This window comes from Leptonychotes weddellii, chromosome 6, assembly GCF_054177405.1.
Source record: "Leptonychotes weddellii isolate Sample4059 chromosome 6, ASM5417740v2, whole genome shotgun sequence".
Classification (NCBI taxonomy): Eukaryota; Metazoa; Chordata; class Mammalia; order Carnivora; family Phocidae; genus Leptonychotes; species Leptonychotes weddellii.
Genome location: NC_138374.1, coordinates 8,676,273 through 8,694,937, shown reverse-complemented (window position 1 = coordinate 8,694,937; position 18,665 = coordinate 8,676,273). Strand labels below are relative to the sequence as shown.

The 18,665-nt window shown below is 46.3% G+C and overlaps 1 protein-coding gene and 1 long non-coding RNA gene across 2 annotated transcripts; both read right to left on the bottom strand.

The window, feature by feature from the left end:
• Positions 1-4,030: 4,030 nt before the first annotated feature.
• NSMCE4A (NSE4A component of SMC5/6 complex) lies at positions 4,031-16,708 on the bottom strand. The gene is made up of 11 exons (XM_081823383.1): positions 16,332-16,708; positions 15,518-15,595; positions 13,452-13,582; positions 11,476-11,627; positions 9,467-9,566; positions 8,683-8,773; positions 7,733-7,827; positions 6,218-6,266; positions 5,192-5,286; positions 5,016-5,101; positions 4,031-4,202 (listed from the first exon to the last, which is right to left on the bottom strand). The coding sequence occupies exons 1-10, from the start codon at positions 16,621-16,623 to the stop codon at positions 5,027-5,029; spliced, it is 1,158 nt and encodes a 385-aa protein (XP_081679509.1). The 5' UTR covers positions 16,624-16,708; the 3' UTR covers positions 4,031-4,202; positions 5,016-5,026.
• On the bottom strand, positions 5,315-6,211 carry LOC145722123 (uncharacterized). The gene is made up of 2 exons (XR_014146161.1): positions 5,982-6,211; positions 5,315-5,778 (listed from the first exon to the last, which is right to left on the bottom strand). It is a non-coding gene; the product is annotated as an uncharacterized LOC145722123 (long non-coding RNA).
• Positions 16,709-18,665: the final 1,957 nt, after the last annotated feature.

Sequence of the window (18,665 nt, the reverse complement as noted above, 5' to 3'; positions counted from 1 at the left end):
ATATTCTGTTGCTCAGACAAGTCACAAAGATCAGCCCAGGCTCAAGGCAGGGAGGAAACAGACTCTTCCTCTCAAAGAAACTTGCAGCCATCTTTTAATCTACTATTCCAAGGCTCTGAAAAGTCCATCATACACGTCTATCCTTTTTTATCCTTTCTATTGTCTTTTATGTTAACACTGCTCATAAAAACTAAACAAGTATTTTTACACAAAGAAACCGACAATTCCACAGCTTCTGGATTGATCTTGACTAAAGAGACCTGGTCCCTCTCTGCAGAAGTAAATACAGACCAAGGGTTTAAAAGCCTGTTGCAGTTATGCAGACAACATATTATCTTGTATTCTCCAATGCACCTGTAATTTTATAGCATGTCAGAAGCCTAAGCCCTAGCCGGAGAGAGACCCAAGACTCTAGGATTTAGCCCCTCAAGGAGCTTATGATCTACTTGGAGAGAACAGAAGTCAAAGCAGCACACGCCCGGGTCTGTGCTATGAAACACTGGATGGAGAATACAGACTACAGAGTAGAGCAGCTTATGGGCAATGCCAGTCTGAGAATACTCACTCTGGGTGAGAAGTGCTTGGGCAGGGCAGTTAGGACAGCAAGGCCTGGACCCAAACCAGCTACCGTCAGCACAGAAATAAGGCACACCCGGGCCCTGGGGGAACTCCATTGGAAAACATGTGCGAACAACATGACAAGCACAGACAGGGTAACTGAGGTAAGAATGAGGTGCTATTAGAACACAAAGTTCTGGAGGAAAAGAAAGACTTTGGGGATGTTACATGTGTTTGATATTTAAACAATAACATGTATTAGTTGGTTTTTTCCTATTCAAAAGTTTACAATTTTTTTTTTAAAGTAGGCTCCTTGCCCAACATGGAACTTGAACTCACCACCCCAAGATCAAGAGTCACATGTTCTCCCTATTGAGCCAGCCAGGGGCCCCTCCTATTCTGAAGTTTAAAGAAGAGGAAGTGGCCCATAATCTCCCTGCCCAGATAACTTCTGTTGATACTTTTTTGAGATTTATTTACTTGAGAGAACGAGAGAGAGAGAGAGAGAAAAAGAGAGGGCGAGCACACTAGCAAGGGGAGGGGCAGAGGGAGAAGCAGACTCTCTGCTGAGCAGGGAGCATGACTCGGGGCTCAATCCCAGGACCCTGGGATCATGATCTAAGCCGAAGGTAGGTGCTTAACCCACTAGCCACCCACGTGCCCCAATACTTTTTAAAAATAATGAAAAAGTGCATGGTTAGAAAACTCAATTATAGGGGCGCCTGGGTGGCTCAGTCGTTAAGCGCCTGCCTTCAGCTCAGGTTCAGATCCCAGCGTTCTGGGATCGAGCCCCGCATCGGGCTCCCCGCTCAGCGGGAGGCCTGCTTCTCCCTCTTCCACTCCCCCTGCTTGTGTTCCTCTCTCACTGTGTCTCTCTCTGTCAAATAAATAAATAAAATCTTTAAAAAAATAATAATAAAAAAAAAAAGAAAACTCAATTACAGAAAGATACAAAATGCCAAGTGACAGCTAGGCCACTTTGGTTTCCCAAAGGTCATCCCTCTTTCTTTTTTTAAATTAATTTATTTGAGAGAGAGAGAGCACAAGCAGGAAGGGCAGAGAGAGAAGGATAGGGATCTCAAGCAGACTCCACACTGAGCGTGGAGCCCGATTTGGGGCTTGATTTCATGTCCCTGAGATCATGACCTGAGCTGAAACCAAGAGTCAGACGTTCAACTGACTGAGCCACCCAGGCCCCTTATGTTTCTTGTATGAGCAGAGTTTGACGCAAGTAGAAGACAGGCCAACAAAAGGGAAAGAGGAAAGCAACTCTAAACAGATTTGCTTGAAAAATTGTAATATTAAGACCACATGTGTGATTCCATTAATGTGAAATGTCCAGAATAGGCAACTTTTGACAGAAAATAGGTTATCGGTTGGGGCTAAGGGTTACTAAGGAGACAGGTGAGGAAGGGTACCTGCCACTGGTTGGGGACAAGAATGTTCTGCATCAGGATGTGGTGGTTACAGAGCCCTGTGAACAGACTGAGAAGCAATGAAGTGTTCGCTTTAAATGGGTGAATGATATGGAATGTGAAGTTCAACTAAGATGGAAGAGAAAGCCGGAGTTTAGAGGGGGAGGTGAGCCTGGGTGGAGGCAAGGAGCCTGGTCACGTAAGGCCTCCACAGCGCTGCAAGCTGTCTCTCAAGTCTCGAAGGCAGTGGGGAGTCACTGAGAACTGACAAGTGGTTTTGAAGATGTGGAGGGGATGCGAAGGGCGGGCAGGAAGCGGGGGACACCAGACGGGAGTCTGTCGTAGAAATCTGGGCAGGATGGAGAGAATCAAGACACTAGATGGGAGGTCGTGACCAATTAAGGTAGGGGCTGTGGGGGAAAAGAAATCCTAGCTTCTGGGGTGCCTGAATGGCTCAGTCAGTTAAACATCTGCCTTCGGCTCAGGTCATGGTCCCAGAATCCTGGGATCGAGTCCTGCATCGGGCTCTTTGCTCAGTGGGGAGCCTGCTTCTCCCTCTGCCTGCAGCTCCCCCTGCTTGTGCTCTGTCAAATAAATAAATAAAATCTTAAAAAAAAAAAAAAAAAAGAAATCCTAGGTTTCTCTGGAGGAAATAAAGTAGTAGAAGTACCCCTATAGGGATTAAGGGAGGACAGATTTGGGAGCTAATTTATACAAATGTTTAAAACAGCCCCTATGCTGCCAATAAGCCATTGGTCACGTATGCCTGTAGCTTTTCAGAGTGGAGGCAAAGTTTGGAGAATGTTCAGGATATAGATGTAGGAGAACTCATGAGGGTAAGACGGGGGGGGAAGGAGGTCAGGGAAAGCACCAGATAGAAGGATGTACAGCTTTCCAGGGTAGAGTGTTTTTTAAGATTTTATTTATTTAGGGCGCCTGGGTGGCTCAGTTGGTTAAGCAACTGCCTTCAGCTCAGGTCATGATCCTGGAGTCCCAGGATCGAGTCCCGCATCGGGCTCCCTGCTCAGCAGGGAGTCTGCTTCGCCCTCTGACCCTCCACCCTCTCATGCTGTCATTCTCTCTCTCTCAATAAATAAATAAAAATCTTAAAAAAAAAAAATTTTATTTATTTATTTGAGAACGAGTGAGCGAGTGAGTAGGGGGACAGAGGGACAGGCAGACTACAGTGAGCATGGAGCCCGATGCAGGGCCTGACCCAGGACCCTGAGATCGTGACCTAAACCGAAATCAAGAGTCCGACGCTTAACCGACTGAGCCACCCGGGCTCCCCTCCAGGAGTGGATCTTTATGTGTCAAATGCACAGCATTCAACCCTGGGATCGAACTAATTTGAGAAGGAATCACCAATTTGGCCTAAAACAGCCCCCGGGGAATGCTGGGAATGGAGGTGTTCCTCTGCCCGGGTTCCAGGACGGCCAGAAGGGGAGAGCACCTGTGATCCTTGTTCAAAGAAGAGACAGGACAGTAACTAAGGGTCACGACAGTTGTTTTACGATGAGAGATAACCGTGGTTGAAGGGAAAGCACTAGGTATGGAGGGTGGCGGACACACCTGAGCACCAGGAAGGGCTGGGACCCAGGGAAGGAGGATGTAGAAAGCTGGGGAGTGGGAAAGGGAACCAGAGAGAGACAAAAAAACATCAAGGCCAGGCCTGAAGGGCCAGCAAAGATGGGCAGCCCGGGAGTAGCACCATCCACCCCGTTGGATGGTTTTCCTCTTTGGGATTTGTGCAGAGAGGACTGCTGCTGGGGACAGGTATCCAGCCTGGCCTGGCAGAGGAGAGGGCTAAAGAGTTTCCTGTGAGTAAATCACAGGCTGCAACCTATAAAATGGCTGATATGTGACTGCGTTTTACCTACAAGAACAACAATTTCGTACAGTTCAACCTAAGATTTGTGGACTTGACCAGCTAACTTTACAGCTAGAGAACCATAATGATATACAGGCCGTAACAACCTAACTAAAAAAGTTTTAATGGGACAGGACTGGAGAAAGGACAAACTCTGGCATGATGGGAAAATAAAAAATAACTACAATTATTTGTGAAGATGGCAGTGAATTTCCTTTAATCAAAGACAACCATGACAAATTCATTAACTATCAAAAGCTACATTTTACTAAAAACAATCTGTCTTTAAAAATGTTTAATCATACAGTATATACAATACATGCTGCTTTCGTCTTTCGATTTCACTATCCATTTGAGTCCTAAAAGAGGGAAAAATAGCTGGTTAACAGTTTATAAATGATAAAATGAATCAAAAGTTCACCTGATATACATAAATAGGATCTAATAACTAGTCCTTTCTCTCTGAATAGAGCCCCAGGCCATGCATATTATATACCTTATGTCTGTTCTGTTTCCCTCAGTTATCTTGGAACAAAAGAAGCTCAGTTAATTGAGGTGCATATTAAGAGTTTACATTAAGTATTAAAAGCTAATTTGAAACTCTCAAAATTATAGAAAATTTGAGCTAAAAAAAAAACCCTTAAGGATCTAATTCAAAATCCCATTTTACAGACAGATTTGTAGACAAAATGAAGCTGAGTGAGATTAAGTGATTTGCTCAGTGATTTTAAACTAAGGGGATGGAGCAAAGAGAATACAGGTCTTCTGACTCCCACCCACAGCAAATGCCCGATCATCACGAAGATTTCCTTCTAGCATGTTCTACTTCATAAAAATAAAGAAGTGTTTCACAGCGTAACTCAGATTTCAGAAATGCCCATTTACTGACATTATTCCAGGTAATTCTGTCCTAATTCTCCTTTTCTACTTCATAGCTGTAAAATAAGCAAATCAGATCGTACGGTGATGGGAGGGTTCAATATTCTACTTAACCAAAGTAATCCGAAGAAGGGGACTTGCAGCCACTAGGCCCAAAGTTGCCTTTCTCACAGGCACACACAGTTCTAAGAATGGGGCACTAGAGGGAGGCAAATCCCAATTTCACCCGAATGAAAAAAAGGAAGATGGTCTGGAATGCTAATTAACATTTAATAACACATAGGAAGGACTACCTTTGCTGGCGTCAAGCGCTTAGCCTCTGCTGGCTCTGGCTTGAAGCAATCACAGGCTCTGAAATCTCAAAGGTCTTCACGATCTCCTGGCAGAGAACAAAGATCATTTGGGGACTGGGTTTACCGCAAACGAAGCGGGAAGCAGAACTACCCGGGGGCAACATGCAGAGCTTTACCTCCCAGTCACGGTAACTCAAAGCTATGATTCCTTGATTCCTAATTTGGGTGTTTTGGTCAATTCCCTCACTTTCTTCATTAATATTAACAGGCTCTGTTTGAAAGACAAAAGTTTTCAAAGGTTATCAAATCGCAAGAGGTACTCTGAACAGAAACTGATGAGAAGGAATGAACCTGTATCGAAGACACTTATAATATTACATACTTATTATGATTCCGTGCATCACTGATGTGTTAAGAGTGTTATTACGGTAGTAAGTAATCCATTTGCTTCCATTAAAAAAAAGTACCTCCCGTAGTAGAGTTACACGTGGCAATCATTTGAAAACTTCTGCATATCCACCTACCAACCTCAGAGCTGAGCCCTAGTGAGTCCAAGAGAAATTGACAACTATTAAAGTACCAATCAGGGCAATAAAAATACTTGACTCTCTACAGGGGACCTTAGAAAGAAAGGACTCACTGAGCTGGTGAAATTATTCAACTAAGAAAGATCCTCTCAAGGAGAGGAGAGGGAGGTGGCTTCAGGGAAAAAACAGAAGGAAGAAAAGTACAACAGCAACTATAATTACAAACATTCTCAAAACTGGAGGGACTTTCTTGTTAATCTTTTTTTTTTTTAATAAAGATTTTATTTATTTATTCATGAGAGACAGAGAGAGAGAGAGAGAGAGAGAGGCAGAGGGAGAAGCAGGCTCCCAAGGAGCAGGGAGCCCGATGCGGGACTCGATCCCAGGACCCCGAGATCATGACCTGAGCCAAAGGCAGACGCTCAACCATCTGAGCCACCCAGGCACCCTTTCTTGTTAATCTTTAGGGCAGATGTTGAGTCAATGATACAGATGAACCCCCTCATTTTAACTGATGATCATGTTTGCAGTATTTCAGTTAGTTGAGCAAGATAGAGCACTGTAAAAGTTACCTAAAATGCAAACTCGGTTACATTCAGAAAACTGCATTTCATGAACTCGAATAACACATACATTTTCTCTAAAACTAATTTTTCTTAACATAGTATCATTTACCTATTATTGGCAGTCGGTCTTGGTCAAGCTTTATTCTTGCAAAACCATCCTAAAACACAAACATAATTTTAGATTTAGATTCAAAAGCCGATTTAAAAAATTACATTCAAAACCTATAATCATTGGATAAAAAACATTATTAATTAGAAAACTCCATATCCCATGGGGCACCTGGGTAGTGTAGTCGGTTAAGCGTTCGACTTGATTTCGGCTCAGGTCATGATCTCAGGGTCATGAGATTGAGCCCCACACTAGGCTCCATGCTCAGCAGGGAGTCTGCTGGAGATTCTCTCTCCGCCTCTCCCGGCTTTCTCTCTCAAAAAACAAACCTCCATATCCCAGACAATCAAAATGTACTGTAACAATAATGAGGAGATTATGTGGATAAGACTTTACGTTGGGGCATCCTTCAGGTTTCTCATCAGTCTCCATCCTGAGGATCTCCTAAATAAAACTGTAACTGGCTTGGCTCTTAAAACTTGGCTCTTAAATGTGATTCATGCATATTTTTGGACACTCGGCATTTTATTATGCATAACTCATCATTTACTGCTGACAAAATATGCCTTTGTTATCATTTCTGGGAAAATACTTTGGTCGAGAAAAGATTTTTCCTGAGGTTAAAATCAAATTCATCATCCATGAGCGGGAGTGCAACCTGTTATAAGACTAAAGACAGTCGAAAGCAAATTTCCATAGTGTTATTTCTGAGTAGGGGTTTTCTTTTTTTTTTTTTAACCTCTATTTTGAAATAATTTCAAATTGAAAGGGCTACAAGGCTACTATAAAGACCTCTCATATATTCTTTCCCCAGCTTTACCATCTGTTCAAGTTTTGCCACGTTATTTCCCCCTCTACATACGTATTAGGAATTCTCATGAGAAAATAAGTGATAGACAACCTGCTCCCTTTCCTTAATACTTTCAGTGTATGTTTCTTGACAAGAACAAGATCTTTCCTTACAAGACAACTATCAAATTTGGGAAATTTAACATTTATACCATACTGTTATCTAATCTATAGTTCCATATTCAAATTTTGTCAATTCGTTCTGTAAATTCCTAAAATGTAAAAGCAAGCACACAGTTTTTTTTTAAGTTTATTATGTTTAGTAATCTCTATAGCCAATGTGGGGCTCACACTCACAACTCTGAGATTAAGAGTCGCACACTCCACCGACTGAGCCAGCCAGGCGCCCACACAAATTTTCAGCTAGTTTCTTCTGCCTGTGCGCCAATGTTTTGCGACAACGGGTCTACCATACATACCAGTTAGTACAAATACCTTTGCCAGCTCCCATCCACAGCTTTTATTATTTACCCACCTTTTTTTGAGAGAGAAACAGAGCGAGCAAGAGCAGGGTCCACGCAGAGCTGGACACAGGGCTCGCCTGAGATCATGACCTGAGCCGAAATCAAGAGACGTTTAACTGACCGACCGAGCCACCCAGGCACCCCTATTATTTACCCTTTTAAGAGCTATAAAAGAAAGAAGAGAAATGATCTTAAATCTTACCCTTATAATGAAGGAAACATGAAAGATGTTTTCCACTGTTCGGGGGAAAGAATGTGGATCAACCACAAAGTCAAAGAAGGACATAGGAGTATCAGCTATAGACAAAAGAGGAAAAAAAATTCTTCAAAACAGGAAAGATGATTTTTGCCAATCAGTAAGACCAATATTCTGTGTTAGCAGAGGAAGGAAATGGGCACTCAAACTTTCCCGGGAGTGAAAACTGATTTAGCCCTTCCGGGGGGCAATGTAACATACCTATTAAAAATATGTATGTCCACTGATCTGGCAACCCGCCTCTCAAAATCTGTCCTACAGAAATATCAGCGTGTGTGCACAAAGTTGTGTACCCAGATTTCCCACTGCAGTGGGTTTCACAAGAATAAAATGCTACAAAGAACTTAGTCGTCCACCCACGCAGGACACAGCCATATGATGGGAATCACTGAAGAGAATAAGGGGGATCTGGATGTACGGATATGGAAGAATGTCCACATGGAAAACTCATGGTGCAGAAGAATGTGTGTATTATGATTAGCTTTGAAAAAAGCAAAAAACCAACAAAAATCCCCAACTTACTTATGTGCAAAGTCACGTGACGGACATAAACGTAAGATCTGAAAGTATACAAGCACATCATACAGGTGGCTGCCTCTGGGGAGCGAGGGAACAGGTACTCAGCTCTACCCCTTCTATGGCACCTTTTATTTTGTAACAGAGAAAATACCCCATCTTTTAAAAGCAAGAATGGAAAGTTACTTTGCCAATACTCTCACAGGGGATTGCTAAAGGAGAAGCTGAATTAAACACACATGCCAAAAAAAAATCAAAATGATTCAAACATTACATAAAACTGAAAATGCTTTTTAAAAAAAATAACTTCTGACTGCGAGTGATGTGTGTCTAACTGATAAATACAAATTGCTCTACTTTGAACTTGGTATCATACTTACGATCTTCTCGAAAATACGTTTGCAACAATCCCAAAATTCTTTCCACTTCTTTTTCTGTTGCTTCTTGATGAGATTCTTCCATTTCATTTAACTGAAAATATAAAGTCATTACCAAGCAGACTGACCTACTTGCCTGCTCATTCACGTTTTCTGCTCTCTGACACATCTAAACTCCTCTAGCTGTCTTTTACTGGGGGACTGCTAGCAGTTTTTATCCTCATCTTAAAATTTAAAGTTAAAAAAAAGATTGTCTAGTTTCAGTAACATTTTTTATATTAACTTTTTAATGGAGGAGTAACATTACCAAATCAACCATTTTCAGGTTGAACATAAATAGCAAAATACAAATAGCGCAGTTTAGAATAGTGATTCTCAACCGAAAGTGATTTTGCCTCCTGGGACATCTGCCACTATCTGGAGATGTTTTTCGTTGTCACAACTGGGAGGGGAGGCTACTGGCCCCTAATGGGGAGAAGCCAAGGATGCTACAGAGCATCCTACAACACACAGGACAGCCTCTCACAACAGAGAAGGATCCAGTTCCCAATGTTGATGGTGCCGAGGCTAAAAACCCCTGGTTTGGGAGAACTGATCCAAACTACAGACATGAATTAAAACTAAGACAAGGGGTTAATCCAATCAAATGTTTAAAAGCTGCAATTATTTAAGTAATTATTTAATGAACCAAACCTGACTCTAGACCCTAAAGCTTGGAAAGATGGCCAGATTGCCCGTATATTGTATGAATAGCTGCTGTAACCTGAGGTGTTTTTAAAAAACAAACCTGGTCAGGCATTGTCTTCTTCTCTTCTGTCGTGGGACCTTTTCTTGGACGATCACTTCGTGGCTTTGGCACAGGGAACTCTCCTTGTATTGAACCCAACCTAATGAAAAATATGCTTTCATGTCTTTTTTTATTTGTTTTTTAAACAAACTGGTTGCACTAACTGGAAGCAGTTCCCACGGAAATGGTCGAATTCAGACCAGGCTCCAGTGATATACGAACTGACATTGGACCAAAACTCTTGTCAGGTTTGTGACATCCTCTCTGCTCCCTTTGTGTGTCTCAAAGAACTCCCAGGAGCTTTACTCAGCCACAGATACCCCCTCAAACGCCTTCCTATTTTGCTCTCAACAGTAAACCGGTAAATATGCCTGTGGTCTTCCCAGCTAGCCTACTGTCTCTTTGGCAAAGCCAACTTCAGATCAGTGGGAAGGCTGAAGGTGTGGGAAAGGGGAACAAAGAGCTCCACGGGGGTTAAAAGCCTTTGGACTAGGGGTGCTAAGGCCGAGGCTCCCAGCCTACGACAACAGAACACACCCCACACCTGTCTCAGAAGGACAGGTCAAACAGAAGCCATGGAATTCTTTCCCCCTTTGTACTCTCTACGCCCCTTAAAAAAAGCCCTACTGCAGACTTAAGCTACAGTAATAGATGTACCATGCAGAGGCCAAGGCCCCGAGAACATGGACCCATATGGTCCCTAAGCTCGAGGAGCTCAAAGCATGCAGTGTAGATGGACGGATCCAAATCCACACACACACACACACACACACACACACCCATTTCAACATAATACGGTAGATCCCACAGTGCTGTGCTAGAGTAATCCTCAAGTGCTCTGAGAGCACGGGGGCAGAGATCTACCCAGACATGGGAGTGATCGGGCCAGGATCTCTGATCTTACAATGATACCTCTGTCTGGAGAAGTTACTGGAAGCTTCCAAGTTAGGGCCTGGGAGAGGAGCAAACCTTCCCAGATGGAAAAGACGGGGAAGAGACTGGAGGCCAAAGTAACAGCAAGTGCAAGGGCACAAAGCTGTAAGCAGTTCACTGTGGACGCAGGCTGTGCTGGATGAGGAGAGAAAGTTTAAGACACAGCACCCCAGCTGCATTTAGATCCTGGGATTTATGACAGAGCCTTGAGCTCAAAAGCAAAGAACAGAGATTTGGACTTCATCCTGTAACAAAGAAGCCTGATCTTTACGCTGACATGTACGCAGTGGTTCTGGGCAGATGCGTGGCCCCACACCTGTGCATCTCCAAAGCCTTCTCGCTGAGGTACCGCCGCCCTCCAGAGCTTTGGGAGGGTAAACTGGAGTAGACAGATGCCCAGGAGCTGGAGCACATAAGGGAGAAACAACTGGGTGGCTGCCCCAGAGAATGTATCTGCTGGGGGTCACAACCAATGTCTCTGAAGGTGGTCTTACAAAAGAACCAGTAAGGGCTATTCTTCGTTCCTCCAAAAGGGCTGGGCTAGGAAATTAGGACGGAAGCTAAACTGAGTATGAAGATAAACTTTTCAAAAGTAGAGTGGTTTCCAAAAAAATGGGGTGGGCAGTTTATGTGAGTGACTCAAGCAGGCTTCCAGTACAAGTCAGTGACCATCCAACAGGAAATTACAATGAATGGCACTTGACATACGTTAGTAAAATCTTAAAAGACCCTCCATAAGAGGTATCATCCTCCTACAGGATAAGGGTTAAAGACGACAAAACAAAGCCAGACATTATGCCCCAGACCCAGAGCCTCACACACTAGAAAAGAAGGGAGCCAGCAGGGCCCTGTGGTAAGCGGTTCTGGCCCACAGCCTTTCCTGCTTAAATTAAGCAGGATGAGGTTCCATCCACATCGAGATTTTATGGGCTTTTCGGTCAAAGTTTAGAAAAATCTCCACACAATGGCATCCTGATTGTCACCGCCACCCTACCAGATAATTCTTGTTCCTACTATAACAAAACAACTTAAGGTTTACAAATGGCTGGTCTGACCGATTTTTAAAATAATCTTACAGAAAGTGGAATGTATGGGTTTTATTAAAGGTGTTTTCTGCTGTTTTGCCTGATATTTTCCAGGAGTCATAGACTATGAATTCAAAATCAGAACTATCTTCATCACGGATGAGTTCTTCAGCTTCTAGCGGATTTACACCCATATGTGTCAGCTACAAAAATGAAGGGAAACAAAAAACCCCAGTTAAGCCACAGGCAATCATTCACCACATCCAATAATCTCTATCACTAAACTTGAAGAGGCCAGAGGCAAAAAAGCCTGTTCAGTGCCCTAACACGTTGGCTACATTTCATATTATACAAATAATCTTATATAAACCCCACCTTTCAAAGGTAGAAATACTAGAAGGAATGAATCCTTAGTCCATCAAAGTATTAGGAAAGCTGTACCAACATACAAATCTGAAATCACATCCCAAATCAAAGGCTCCAGGACAGAACAGGCAAGTTTAGCTGGCTTTTGGATTTTCGTTTTTAGCCAACCTCCTAGAGACCTCTCTCCAGCTTGTGTCTCAGTACATCCAAAGAGCAGTGGCCTAGAGTCAGAGGATTGCTCATCTTACCACTGCCTTCCTGGGAAGAGTTGCTAGAAGTCTAATAATTCTCTTATCCCACACTATCTCACAGAAAATCAAAGCACCCTGATTACATTATGAAATTATAAAATGCCTACAAGTTATCAAATTAAAACAGTAATATCAAACATAAACAATAATCAAAAAGCCCTCGGGAAGCTTGCCCCTATTAATAAAAGCAATCAAACTCTGAAGAGAGGCTGCAAGAGCCCGATCAGAGACATAAGGTCAGCAAGCCGCGCCCCCCCCCCCGCTACTGCACGCGTAAGGAGGACGCGTCCGTTTCTGTCTGGTCAAATCTACCCATCTTTGCCTTATAGTACCTATACTTGATGAACTCGGAAGGGGCTTCCCCACCCAGCGATTTCAAAGCTGTAATTTAGGGTTTTACACTGAATGCCTTAAGACTTCCAGAATTTGCTCCGATTTGTTAAAGTACACATCTCACCTGGATAAATACCAGTAATTTAAAAAAAGATAACCCAGAATATGGTCACTTTATTTATTCAGCTATACATGAGTGTGCATTTTCCAAATGCATTATACCTCACAATAAAAAAGTTAAAAGAGAGAAAATTTTAAGGTTTTAAATTTAAGTTAAATTTCAATTTTAAACCATTTAAGGTTTTAAAAACAACAGGAAATTCATCTGCCTCCTGCCTTTACAAAAGAATTAATTTATCTGGGCCGGTCTCCTGGTACTAAATCATTTTAATAACCATTTAACAAACATTCAGGCAGAAATTCAAAGTCCTAGCACAAATGCTAGGACAGAGGTTAGCTCAGAGTGGAACCAAAAACAGAAAAAAAAAAAAAAACAAAAAACAATCACAACATAGTAAAATGCAAGGTCAGCCTCATTGTGCTTTTTTAAAGAAAAGTTTAAAAATTTTAGGTAACAACCATTCAAAGAAAGGTGAATAAAACAACAAAAAGACCCACAAAAAAGCAAAACCCCAAGCATATTCATATGGTTCCAAGATATTGTTATATTGTTAAGGACTGATGAAAACATGCCCCCCCACCAGGCCTAACTCCTCTCCAGCTGAGCCCTGCCACCTGCAGGGTGGGTCCTGCCCAGCCCAGGACAAAAGCCCGGGGTCACTGAGAATGAAAAAATGGCCATTTGTAAATAAACGTAGCACCCAGAGTCTTAGAATGCTAAGAGATTTTTAAACCTCTAAGCTGCCACCCTAAATTCCTCCACAGGGCTCCCCTGTCATTGTTTAACTTGGTGAGATCTCTTCGGAGGAATCTGAGACATGCCCCCCCTCCCCGGCCCCCCAAAAAAGGAAAAAGGAAGTGAAATCCCTTTGCATACAGATCTAAGCAAAGTAGATAGTTATACAATATGTGACATGGGAAACATTTTTTATTAAGATTCTGTAGCTTTGAACTTACTAGAGTTTCAACATATCTTAACATATCAAACGAGTTAAGATCAGAATGCAGCTGCTTTGCTTTCTCTTTGCCCAAATCTGAAGCCAGAACAAGAAACTGGGCGTCCAGGACTGCTTCTCTTGCTCGGGACACTATTCAGAAAAGAAGGAAAATACACATTACTAAAAACCCATTATTCACAGGGATTTTCCTGAAATTTCCACCTACTTACTTGACATTTCCCACTGGACCAAAAAAAAAAAAAAAAAAAAAATCCTCAAACATACCCATGTCCCTCTAAAACCTGGCTCCTCTACCCAACCCACCAAAATCTGGAGTCAGAGCTGACCAGTCCTCCTAAAAGCCACTCTCCCTCCGGGGTCCTGCTCCTGTGAACTGAGCCACCAGCTCTTCATAGCTCTGGTTCAACAAAGCCTCTCTCCTCTCCCACACCGGCTTTCTCCTCTGACCCCAGGAGCCCATCCTTGCCACGATTCCCACCTGTGCGGAGGTAAGTCAAAAGGCAGGCCCACTCCGTGTAAGGCAGGGTGGCTTGCTGAGCATCAAGAGTAGGAGTGGGGGCTGGGCAGGCAGCTTAGGACTCCCGCCCCCCCACCCCACCCCCCCAGAGTCAGCACAGGCCACCACATCAACAGCCTACCGCAGGGCAGCGACTCTGAGGATGGGTGACCCAGAAACGTTTGACAGAGGACCCAGGACTTAAGCTATAGAGAGAAAAAGATTTCAACAGGAGACAAGAAGCGAATGGGGCAGGGAAACTGAGGAGGAAGCGGGGGAGGGGAGGGACAGGCCCTTTGGAGTTAAGAGCAGGCCTGAGGGGCCCCGGGGAAGGGGGAAAAGTGCTCTGGGAATACCTGGAAAGGCAGACTGGAAAGGGAGCCAAGAAGAGGGGAACAGGGCAACGCTCAAATACAGAAACACCTGGGCCTGGCTCCCTCCTGAGGCCTTTTCACTTGGATCCCCCACTTCCTGAACCCGCCGCAGGCTGCTGAACTTGCGGACTGCGGGTTCTGTTTGTATACATCATTTTTCTCCCATTTTATTTCGGAAGCGAGGCTGCGGAAGTGACCACGGGTGAGAGAGGGCAGCAGGGGCCGGGGCTGGAGGCTCATTCCTGGGCTGCCCCAGGGCCTTGCCCACCGGCCTCCCAGCGCGGCTAGAGAGGAAAGTGCAGACTTCTCGGTCACAGATGGCTTTGAGGCCTCCACCAAGTTAAAACCATGAACGCCAAGGATCTAGAATTCTGTGTTTGCTGAGCGACTCCCGGAGCCCAGCTGAGTGAGAGAACTTCGCCTTAGCGAGGTGACCCGGTCAGCAGGGCGGAATCAGCCGAGGGGGAGGCCATGTGTGGCTCAGGAACTAGTAAGATGCACAGTAAAACCGCAAGGGAGTTGAGGGGGTCCAGAGGAACCTTGAGGAGACCGACTGGGAGTCCAGGAGTGAAGAGAAGACAGAGCTAAGGACGGTGGAGGAGGGATTTAACCAGGTGGTGGGGAAACGCCCAGTTCTGGAAGGATTCAAATGAGATTTACCAAATGTGGGAGACCCCACCTGGGGAACAGCGAGGAGGCTGTGACCAGAGCTAGAAGGTCACTCACTTGAGAACAGGCAGACACAAAAACGTTAACGGCGGGCAACACGTAAGCCATTAGTCATAACTAGCACATGGCTAGAGGTAAAGCTTCTGGTCCTCAAAGACCTCGGAGAACCGTGTTCTGTTCAACAAATGCATCCTGGGGACCCAGCAGCCAATACCATAGACAGAGAAAAGGTAACACATGCAAACTCCTCAACCCTGAACAAGCAACGGACCACCTGGTGGGGGGGGGGGCTTGTTGAAACAGGCTGCTGGCTGCACCCCCAGAATCTCTCATAAAGCCTTCAGGGCGCCTGAGGGGAGTTAAAGCAGAATTACCACTACAACGAAAAAACTTCCCACACTAGTAAAGCACTATTACAATATGTGGGAATTGTGTGATGTCAATAATTTGGCTCTTATATAAAACTAGTTAAAATTACTCTAAAACTTATAATAAAAAGCACTCATATATAAAATAACGAATTACCTCCATTAAACAGAGTGTTGGCCTCTTCAAGGACTTCTGTTAATTTGTCGCTGGCATTCAGTATATCCTCCCGGTTTTCTATGTAAAAAAATACAAGGTTTGGGTAATGTGCGCATCAGGCACTCGCAGTCCGTGACGAAGCGATCACCTGCAGGGCAGCCAAGCCCGGCCCCCTGCTCCCCCGGGTGTGTGTGGGGGGGCGGATTACTTCACACATCTCCATCTTTTTAACCCAAGTGGCTCGGAAAGAGAGAGGTAACTGTACCTTTAAGCACCATGAACTTTAAAAGGGGCCCGGCTGCCTTTACCCTTCACCCAAGGGGCTCCACAGCTCCTGCAGCCCGAGGAGCGCTCCGAAGGGCGGTTCCCAAACTTTGCAAGCCACAGAGGCCCCTAGAGGGCCACCCGACAGATGGGCGGGCCTCCCCGAGTTTCAGAGTGGGTAGGTCCGGGGTGCGGCCCGAGGACTGGCATTTCTGACAGCTCCCTGGTGGCGCTGCCCCCCCCCCCCGCCCCCGCGCTGGGCGGACGACCGCGCGCCGGACCCGCCGACTGCCAGAAAAGACGCCCGGGGCCCCGCGTCCCGCCGCCGCCGCCGCCGCCGCCGCCCCCGCCCCTTCCCGGCCGTGCCGGCCCCTCGGGGCCCGCGCGCCCCCGCCAAGGTCGCGCAGCTCGCTCCACGCGACGGCGCGGGGCCGCCTCGCGAGCCAATGGAGGCGCGGCCAGGCGGCGCGGGGCCGGCCCGGGCGCCGTTGACCAGCCGGGCCGCGCGGGCCTGCGTCCGCCACCTGCCCCCGCCCGCGCCCCGCCTTACGTTGGACCGAGTTGATGAGCGCCCGGTACTGATGGCGGATCTGGCGGCACAGGCCGTGGTCGGTCTCCGCCTCCAGGCTCGCCGGGTCCACCATCTCGTCCCCGGAATCCGACGGCTCCGTCTCCTCCAGGCTCGGGCGCTCCGGGGCCTCCCTGCGCTCGGGCGCGGCGCCGCGGCGGGACACGGGCGACAGCGGGGACCGCGAGCGGGAGCGGGAGCGGGTGCGATCCCGGTGCGGGTCGCGGCCCCGGCCCCGGCCCTCGGACCGGCGGCCGCTGCTGTCCCCGGACATCGCCGCCAATCCGCCGTGCAACTTCGGTGCGGCGGAAGTTCGCGCCAGAAACTGAAACCCCTGCTCGGCGCGAGCGCCTGCTCCCCGCGGAACGCGGCTCCCGGGCCGGCGCCAGCGCACAGCGACGCCTCTGGCGGGAGGCCGGCGGCGGGCGCGGCGCGGGGCGCTTCCGAGGCGCGGCGGGGCCGGACCCCGGCCCTGCGCTCCCCGCGCATTGGCTGCACCAGGGGCCCGCTTCCCGTACGGTGCGGGCCCTAGAGCCTTGCCCCGCGGGGCCCGCGGGCCCACCCCGCCAGGCCTGCGTCTTCCCGGGTGTCCTTGGCTCCCTGGGACCCGGCCACAGCCTGGCGACGTCAGGGCGCGCGGTGCCTGTGCGTCCGCGGGGGCTGCGGCGTTCGAGCCCGGGAGACAGGAGAGGCGGCTCCGTGACCTTAGTTTCTCTGAGCCCTCACTGGGCGGATCAGACGAGGTCCCTGTGCCTCTGGCAATCCCACGCGTGGTGAAGACAAGAGCAACAACTATTAACGACAAAAATTGTCTTTCTCCTAGTAAACGCTCTGCTCACCGTCCCTTCTAAATACGGGCATCATGGCAGTTTATGTTCACAATTGGTTCTCAAACTAAAATCTTCTAAAATATCCTCGACAGGGTCCCAGACAGATGGAATTATATGCAGAAAATGTAGGAGTTTCATTCTTCGTGTTTTGGGTTTTGGGTTGTACTGCAAATGTCGTTTCCCAAAAGTTCTCTTTGGTGCTGAGAATACATTTTATTTTCTCAAAGGAACAATATTGTCAGTTGAGTTACTACTCAAGTCTACAAAAATACCCTTTTGTGCATGGTGCGCACTCAGCTGGAGGTAAGCACTATTCGCTGCCCCCCAGCAGCTGATACAGCCCACGAGCCCCACTTACCTGGGTTCCAGAAGAGGTATCCTCTGATGCCTGCCTCACTGGATGAATGGTGATTGGCCTACGTAAGTCACGGTGATCTTATCCTCCTTCCCCTATGACTGGACTAGGGATGGGCATGTGATCCAGTTCTGATCAATGAGAGGTGAAGGAGCTTCCCGTCTGGATGAAAAAGCCTCCAGAAAAGAGAGCCTTTATCCCCAACCTCATTCCTTCTCTGAGACGCTGGTATGATGACCCGGTTCCAGGCATGATGGCAGCTGTCTACTCCTGATGAAGTGACAAGCATAGGAAAGAGCAGAATGCTAGGGGCAGTAGAAAGGAAGGATGGACATAGCTCAGCTGCAGAATAACTGCCTACCTCCAGCCTGTGTTAATCTCCTGTGTTCATTGTTTTGGGGTTATCACTTGCAGTTCAGTGCATTGGAACTGAGACAAATACTTAGCATTCTCCTAGGTGGAAATTCATTCCACGCTGTAGACAAAAATACCTGGAACATTTCATTCAATTTAACAAGCTTCTGGTGTGTACTAATGAGCTCCACAAACACAGGAGGTCACAAAGATGGCTCAGAGACTTGCCTTTGCCATCCATGGTCTCACGAGGAGACAGACATGAAAGTGATCCTAAGATTCATGTGGCGATACAAGGGATCCAGAAGCCAAAACAATCTTGAGAAAGAAGAACAAAGTTGGCAGGACTCACATCTCAATTCCAAAACTTACCTCAAAGCTGTAGTAATCAAGACTGTGTGGCGCTGGCATAAGGATAAACATAGATCAATGGAATAAAATGAAAATTCCAGAAATAAACCTATTCATCTATGGTCAATTGATTTTTTTTACAAAATTGCCAAGACAATCCACTGGGGGAAAGAGCAGTCCTTGCTACAATTGCGCTGGCACCATTGGATATTCATGCGGGGAAGAATGAAGTTGGCCCCTCCTTAATGCTATATACAAAAATGAACTCCGAATGGATCGGACGTAAATGTAAAAGCTAGTATTATAAAAAATCTTAGAAGAATACGTAGGTATAAATCTTCGTGACCTTGGCTTAGGTAATGGTTTCTTAGGTACGACACCAAAAGCAGGAGCAACCGATGAAAAAAATAGATAAAGTGGAGCCCA